This window comes from Mobula hypostoma, chromosome 15 (genome assembly GCF_963921235.1).
Source record: "Mobula hypostoma chromosome 15, sMobHyp1.1, whole genome shotgun sequence".
Taxonomy (NCBI): Eukaryota; Metazoa; Chordata; class Chondrichthyes; order Myliobatiformes; family Myliobatidae; genus Mobula; species Mobula hypostoma.
Window position 1 is genome coordinate 44,873,120 of NC_086111.1, and position 8,736 is coordinate 44,881,855.

The 8,736-nt window shown below is 37.2% G+C and overlaps 1 protein-coding gene across 9 annotated transcripts in view; it reads left to right on the forward strand.

Annotated features, from left to right (window-relative positions):
• Positions 1–5,099, forward strand: part of magi1b (membrane associated guanylate kinase, WW and PDZ domain containing 1b) — a 438,093-nt gene extending 432,994 nt beyond the window's left edge. For 3 of the 9 annotated variants that reach the window (XM_063067956.1, XM_063067958.1, XM_063067959.1), the window contains one exon: positions 1,326–1,520. In XM_063067956.1, coding sequence (XP_062924026.1) covers positions 1,326–1,382 — 57 coding nt within the window. In that variant the 3' untranslated portion in view covers positions 1,383–1,520. Of the gene's footprint in view, positions 1–1,325 lie in introns of all 9 variants that reach the window. The other 6 variants (XM_063067952.1, XM_063067955.1, XM_063067953.1 and 3 more) reach the window with 4 other exon arrangements.
• Positions 5,100–8,736: the final 3,637 nt, after the last annotated feature.

Consider the following 8,736-nt stretch of genomic DNA (forward strand, 5'->3'; position numbering starts at 1 on the left):
GTTTATTATTTTCATTTAGTTCCAAATAATATTAAAATGTTTAATTAAGTTATGAATAATCTAACTTAATTAAAATACTAACATTATTTCGAACAAAATGAAAATAATAAACACCATTTTAATCATGGCTGGTGACACCATTCAAATCAATAAATGAGTCAGCAGTGGTTTAAAGCTGAGTGACAAGATATAAACTGCCTATTGTAAGTTGCAGAAAACAGCTAGACTCCCTATTTAGTGCTGGAGCAGTGCACAAGGTGAGGTAGATAAACTTCTGGCCTTGCGTGAAATCTGAGGGCAGAGGCATGAAAACGTGGTTGTGCTGCTGAGTGCTGGCGGGCTGTCTGCACGGTCAGGCTGAACATTGGTGATATCGGTGTGCCACTTTTCACTGAGTTGTACTTTGTTACAGAATTAGAGTTGATACATTTTGAAATTCTGAGTGTAAATTAAAAAGCAAGGTTAGTCTTTCAAAGTAGACCACTTCAAAAGGTCACTGTATGTACATGGCAATTCATGAGAATAGTGAATTGTGTATTCATTGCTAATATTTGATATTCCTATCATATCATGTAACTCTTTAAAGGTGACCATAATCTTCATTAATTCATTTTTGTTTGAAGTAATCAATAAACCCTGTACAACATCATGGTTTTGTACAAAACTTATTAGCTGACTCAACATGTGAGGAATTGAAAACCTGGATTATGTAAAGCCTAGATTTATCATGAAATATCATAGTTAAGTAATATATTATCCTCTCTTACAGTAATCGTTAAGACAGTGCATTTTGGGATATCCCTTGGCCTGACATTTTCCCTTTTTATGGCTTCAATAGTCAATTTGGAATCAGTAGTGTGACACCAATACAAAAATAACGAAAAATAGAGCTTAAATTGAATCAACAACATCAGATTAACAGCATGTAATTTCTGGTTGAATTAGGAAGAGATCAAGCAATATTCTTCCCATGGGTGTACTTAAAGTGGAGGTTGATAGGTTCTAGATTAGCAGGGATGTCAAAAGTTACAGGGAGAAGGCAGGGGAACCGGGTTGAGAGGGAAAATATTTCGGCCATGATCGAATGTGAGGCAGATTCAATGGATCAAGGGGCCGAATTCTGCTCCTTTGTCTATGGTTTAATAATGTACTGCTGCTATATTGCATTTGTTATAGTAACTACTAAATTGAAGTATCTTTACTAAATGATTACTTGTAATGTGAGATCTCCTGGGAAAACAGCTTCAAGAATGAATTGGTGTTTCTGGTACAGAAAATTTTGAGGGTTCATGAATTGAATCGAATTACCTTTGTTTTATTTTCAGACCCAAACAATGACCGGGGCAGTTCCACAACAGGCTCACAAAATGTATCGGAAGTGAAACACTTATCAGAAAGACGACCTCATCCATTATTGGAATCCAATTATCCACCAGAAATTCACAAATCATCACAGCACAGAGGAAGGAGGGTTAATGAACAAGAACAGCCAATAGGAAGAAAGGAACACAGCAGACCAACCAATGAACACTATAATAAGATCTGGAATGATACTTCCAAAAAAAGAGAAAATGCACCTGGAAGGTGGAAGGACAGATCACCTGAGAGGAAAGGAAGAAAGGCAGAGAATGGATACCACCAGAGATCTCTTGATAAAGGTAGGGAAATATCAAGGATGGCAGATCAAAATGTGGAACAGAGTGAAAGATCACTTGGCAGACGTAAGGAACCACCACTTGACAGGAGAAAAAAATCACCAGCAAGGAGATGGGAGGATTTACCTGACAGGAAAAGAGAAAGATCACCTAGCAAGAGAAATGATAAGTCATCTGATAGAACAAGAGAACGATCACCACACAGAAGGAAGGAGAATGCAGCTGAGAGAAGGAGAGAGCGGTCACCAGAGAGAAGGAGACACAAGTCTCTTGACCCAAAAAGAGACAGATCACCTGAAAAGAGAAGTAAAGCTGATGAAAGATCCGGGCACAGAGATGATCATAACATGGAGAAAAATGACTCTTCCAGAAGTTCCAGACTGTCCCCACAGCCAAGAAGAAAGGCGTTTAGAGAATGCAGCACTGATCTTAGCATCTGAGTAAAGAATTATGCACTGGATAAGTCAAGTTCCGCCTAAAAGGACACACATATGTTCTCTGAAACGATCCCAAAGGTGATCAGAGATCATCAGCTTGAAAAAAAAAACTTGAGACCTACTGATGTAAAAAAAAATAAAGCAGAACACAAACAAAAGTAACTGTACATATGTCAGGAAAATGTTAACAGTAAAATGTGCCTGACCCAACACAAGCTAGGGACTGCTCAAAGGAAAATAGTATTGAAATTACATGTCAAATGTAAGCCTTAATTGTATTATTGATTTTAGATAACTTGCCAGATATTTTGTTAGTTCTTGGGGTGTCTCCAACATTGTAATGAAATAAGACGACATTAGCACAAAATTATTGCACTTTGTCGAAACACTATGCTGTTTTAATATTGAATATTTTTCTATATCATGCAAAGAGTTTGGAAGCTTTCCAAAACATCTAAAAATCGGTGAGTATGGCATTGTTTAAACTGGTGAGTAGCTGAGCAGATAACAAAGGAAGAGCAAGCTTCTAAACTGGAGTGAGATGACACAATGCTGATATCAAGGAAAGAATGTGCTTTGACCATTCAAAAAAGTAACTAAGAAGAGTGTGCAGACTTCAGCATCAATTATAAACAGGTGGTGTATCAAAATTTAGAAGTGGAATTGTAATGTAGGTTCTTTTGATAATTTCTATGCCCATTGCAAAAGGAGACTGTGTGGTGAAGGTCTGCTGTGACACTGAATGAAGAATGAAAGAAACTGCCTAGCTGAGCCATGAAGAAGCTCTTCATTATTGTTGAATCACTAAGTGAACTGCTTTCAGTGCTTCAGTGTGCACATGTATACTGTTCACATTTCCATTACAACACTAAGCAAGCATTGCAAGTTTTATCACTGATGTTGCCATGATGCTGTACAAATGTATGACTAACCATCTTGTGTACAAAGTTTAAATTGTAATTAATAGAGCCTGTTGCAAAATGATGCCTTTCCTGTAAAAAGAGTAAAACAATGGCAAAATTAATTGTGAGGAATGTGATTAGTGTTTATATTTCAGAAATGGAACAAACTGATTTATGGGACATATTTTAAAGTAAAATGATTCAGGTATATAAATCTCTTTTCAAAAGGAATACTATATCAGTAATTATTAAGTTTTGTTTGTTTTGAAATTCTATTTCTTGATGGTGGACCTTGCCTGTGTATTATAAGACACTTGTATGCAGTCTGTGTTCTTTAAGCATTAATTCTTGCAATGTGCTTTAGACCTAATGTTCTGCTGTGTAGATTGAAAGCAATATATGGGCAACTCTTTTTATAAACTACTATGCATATATAAATATCACATTGTTCATAGCTTGACCCATGTGACTATATACATAGCATAAGTGTAGTAAGGTGTAACAGGTAGATGTTAATATATCCGTATAGCTTCCACCCTCATACTCTATGCCCAAGAAAGATCACAATGTATATGTAGCTACAAGAAGAAGTCTGTGAATGCTATTTTTTATTATCAAATAAAGTTTTCCATGCAAATTCAACAGTTTAGTGTTAGTGAGTGTAATAATGGGTCTGTCCTGTTTTCTAATGTTTGACAGTCTTCCAAGCTATATTTTTGTAAGATGCTCCAAAAATTTACTTTGTCTTTCTCTTTTACCTCGGCCTATATTGTTTGAGTATGCACATCCCAGATTGGCTGTTCTGTGATTATTTGGTTGAAGAGTTAAAGTCACAAAATAAAATTCAGAATTTAATGTATCTTTAAAATTAGGCTTGACAACACTTTCCCTATTAAAGACTCAATATCTGTTAACTTATGAAAGGGAAATGGCAAATGTGCTGCAGGTTTCAATCAGCAAGTTTTTAAAATAGCTTTCTCAGAAGAAGTAGACCATTTCTTGCATGATGTAGATTTGGTGCCAGCTCCTGTTGATATAAATATGAGTGCTTACAGTGGCAGTATTGTAATTATTGATCTCAGCTGGTATACAGTGCATGGTTTCCTAGTCTAAAGCAGATCTTATTTTCCCATAAGGAATAAAATTCCACTGTTGTCCTGTTACCATGGTTTGAATTCTCTTTCGCAATGTTGGTGATTTTCAATGACAGTGTGGGACTATTGTTAACAAATTTACAAGGGACTAATGATTACTAATTGAACACAAGTCAACTATCTTGGAGTATAATAAAAGAAAACTTTGAGAAGAAATAAACCAGTTCAGGAGTTTTGAATTATTTCCTGGATTTGCGAAGAGATGTACCAACAGTTTCAAAATGGTATATGCCCAGCATTAGATGAATTATTAATATAAATATTGTTCTGAGCTTTTTCCTTGTTGAAAGACTGCTGAGTAAAAGATTTTCAATACAAGAATCAAACTGACAGATGCAGAAAGATATCTGAAATATAAATGGCATTCTAGCAAATCTGATTTCAGTGTTTGTGAAAAACCACTGCCACTTTTATAATGCAATCTTGTAGAAATTCTACATTCTATATGCTTTAATGACAGAGATTGGTGAGACGAACCTTTGAAAATGTTAAATCAGCTACGGAATATGGTAACTAAATGATAACAATCAGTAACCTGTTTTTAAATGTATGGGTACTCTATTTGATTTTTTTCCACTTTAGACAAAATGCTTCATGTGCCTGAGATACTTACTGACTGCTAACATATTCACGAATTCTATTATTACATTTTTGTATTGTCCATATAAAGCACTAGACAATAAAGCATAATAAATAGTACCAGGTTTATGTTCAAAGGCATCTCAAGCCCATTCAATCATTCAACATCTTGAGTGCATTTTTTTCTGCATCTTCCCCATTTATTTTATTTGTCTGCTCAATATTGACATTGCTGGCATAGCTGGGATTTATATCCACCTCTAATTGTCCATAGAAAGATTGAAGAGGAGCTTCTTCCTCAAACCATTGCAGTTTTGATGAAGATTCTTCCATAGTGAAGCTGAATAGGTAGTTCCAGCGCGGTAATACTGTGATAACAAAATAATGATTACATTTATAAATCAGGAATGTGTGTGGCTAGGAGAGGAACTTGGTATCCCTCATAATGGTAGAGATTACTGAACTGGGAAATGTTGAAAAAAACCTGTGTGTGTTGGTGTCTGATTTTGCAGGAATGATGTCCAAATGAACAACAATTAATATTATGGAAGGGTTACAATTCTTATTGGTCAGCCTATTCAATGGCAGGAAGATACCTCTTCCAGACTAGTCAACCTCTCCCACCATACTTCCACAAGAACAATCTTAGTTACTTAAATCCATCACATTGGAGGTGATTTGCTTTGTCTTAGTGGGAGTTTCAGCATGTCACAATAGATAAGAAAATTGAGAAAAAAATATTTTGGAACCTATGAACGTCTGTTATTACCACAAGGACTGATGTTTATACTAATTAGCAACCACACAGTTGGAATGAAATCTGTCCATGATGTATAGTATTTGTAAAATTTTAGCAAAATTCTATTGGAACTCCCTTCTCCAAAAATAAAATAGCAGTTGTGACTGAGATTATTTCATTAACCAATAATTCACATAATGCAATTATAATCCTCCAGTGTGTGTTTTCCAGCATATTCTGTGATTAACCGGACTTGGTTATTCATTTAACTGTTGTATCTTTATTTCATATAATTAAGCTAATTACATAGACAATTACCTGCAGAGTTGTAGAATTAATCCATAGGATTTTACAGAACTGAAGCAGGGCTTTACTGGTGTTTGTGGTTCACTTTGCCTCCAACCTTCTTATCACCATAGCAACAAATTTCTTTACTGCACTCGTTTAGTTTCTTGTTTAATGGATTTATGATATTTATAGCTCATCTCCAGCCTACCTATTTTGACTATGGATAGCTGACCTGAAATATTCTGTTGCACCTCACTGAGGAAAAATGAGGGTCATAGTGTTCTACATCTCAGAAATAGGCCCTTTGGCTCAACTGGCCTGTGACAAACAGCTATTCTGTCAGGTCCCATCAACCTGTACCTGGACCATAGCCCTCAATTCCCCTCTCATCCATTTCCCTCTGTAGATACTGCCTGACCTGCTAAATTCCTCCAGCATCTTACGTATGCTGTTCCAGATTTCCAGCTTCTGCAGGATCTCTTGAATCTCTAAAATAACAGGGGGATTGTGCCGGAGGAACACAAAACTAATTATGGGCAGAGAGCATCATATTAAATTGGGGAGAACAGTACAAATCAACAAAATGAGTAGAGGAGGGGAACACTGATGAGAGGTCTGCAGATAACAAGTCACAACAGGAAATTATTCCCCTAATGTGTGGAATTTCATAAGTGTTTTGTTCTGGAAACTGAACGTCCATGAGCCAGTCCTCATCAGGGATCAAAGGTGGAGAGGGTAAGCAACTTTAAATTCCTCAATGTTATCACTTCAGAGGATCTGTTCTGGGTCCAGCACATAAGTGCACTTATGAAGAAAGCACGGCAGCACCACTAATTCCTTTAGAAGTTTGCAAAGATTCAGCATGTCATCTAAAACTTTGGCAAAATTCTATAGATGTTTGATAGAGAGTTTTTTTGATTGGCTACATCACAGCCTGGTATGGAAACATCAATGCCCTTGAATGAAAAATCCTACAAGAAGTAGCGATATGGCCCGGTCCATCACAGGTAAAGCCCTCCCCACCATTGAGCACATCTACACAGAGAGCTGTCACAGGAAAGCAGCATCCATCATCAGGGACCCTCACCACCCAGGACATGCTCTCTACTCGCTGCTGCCATCAGGAAGAAGGTACAGGAGCCTTGGAACTCTCACCACCAGGTTTAGAAACAATTACTACATCAGGCTCTTGAATGAACGGGGATAACTTAACTCAACTTCACTTGCTCCATCACTGAACTGTTCCCACAATCTATGGACTCACTTTCAAGGACTCTTCATCTCATTATTTTGATATTTATTGCTTATTTATTTTTGTTTATCATCATTTCTTCTTTCTTTTGTATTTGCATAGTTTGCCTTTTGCACTTTGGTTGTTTGTCTGTGCATTGAGTGCAGTCTTTCATTGATTCTATTATGGTTCTTAGATTTACTGAGTATGCCCACAAGAAAATGAATCTCAGCATTGTGTATATATGCACTTTGATAATAAATTTACTTTGAACATTGGAGATCAAGGAGTATTAATGAACCTTGAAGTCTGACCTGGAATTTGTTTTCTTATCTTATTTTTCCATTTTGCTGCATATTCTAAATGGTATACATGGAAACCCTTCAATCCTGGAATCATCCCCGTGAAGCTCCTCTGGACTCTCTCCAATGACAACACATCCTTTCTGAGATATGGGGCCAAAAACCATTGACTATGCTCCAAGTGCAACCTGACTAGGGTCTTATAAAGGCACTATATATTATTTTTATATACTATATATATTTTTATATATTATTCCCCATGAAATAAATGCCAGCATTGCATTTGCCGCCTTTATCACAGACTTAACCTATAAATTAACATTCTAGGAGTCTTGCACAAGGACTCCTAACTCCCTCTGTACCTCTGATGTTTGAACCTTCTCCCCCTTTAGATAATAGTCTAAAATAGTACTTTTTACCAACCCATTATCATGCATTTCCCATCTACTAATTTTTGCCCATTCTTCCAATGTGCCTAAGTCCTGCTGCAATTGTATTGCATCCTCAGCACTACCTACCCCTCCACCTATCTTTGTATCATCCGCAAACTTTGCCACAAATCCATCAATTCTGTTATCAAAATCATTGACAATGTGTAAAGTAGTGGTCCCAATACTGTCCCCTGAGGAACACCAGTAGTCACTGGCAGCCAACTAGAAAAGGCCCCTTTTATTCCCACTGGCTGCCTCCTGCCTGCCAGCCATTCCTCTATCCATGCTGGTATTTATCTTACCAAGCAGCCACATGTGTGGCACCTTATCAAATGCCTTATGAAAATCTGAGTAAGTGACATCCATTGCCTCTCCTTTGACCACCCTGCTTGTCATTTCCTCGAAGAGCTCTTACTAGATTTGTCAGGCAAGATTTCCCTTTACAGAAACCATGACTGTGACTTATTTTATCATTAGTCTCCAAGTACCTCGAAACCTCATCCTTAATAATAGACTCCTACACTTCACCAACCACCGAAGTTAGGCTAACTGGCCTATAATTTGCTTTCTTTTGCTTTACTCCCTTCGTAAAAGAGTGGAGTGATATTTGCAATCTTCCAGACCTTTGGGACCATGCCAGAATCAAGTGATTCTTGAAAGATCATGACCAGTGCATCCAGTATCCCTTCAGCAATCTCTTTCAGGACTCTGGGATGTAGTCCATCTAGTCTAAGTGACTTGTACACCTTAAGACCTTTGAGTTTGCCTAGCATTCTTCCCTTTGTAATACCAATAGCACTCACTCCTGCTCCCTGACAATCATGGACCTCTGGCACATTGCTAGTGTCTTCCACAACGAGGACTGATGCAAAGTACCCATTAAATTCATCTGCCATTTCTTTGTCCCCCATTACTACCTCACCCGCATCATTTTTCAGTGGTCCAATATCAACTCTCACTTCCCTTTTACTCTTTATATAACCAAAAAAACTTTTGGTATCTTGCTTTATATCATTGA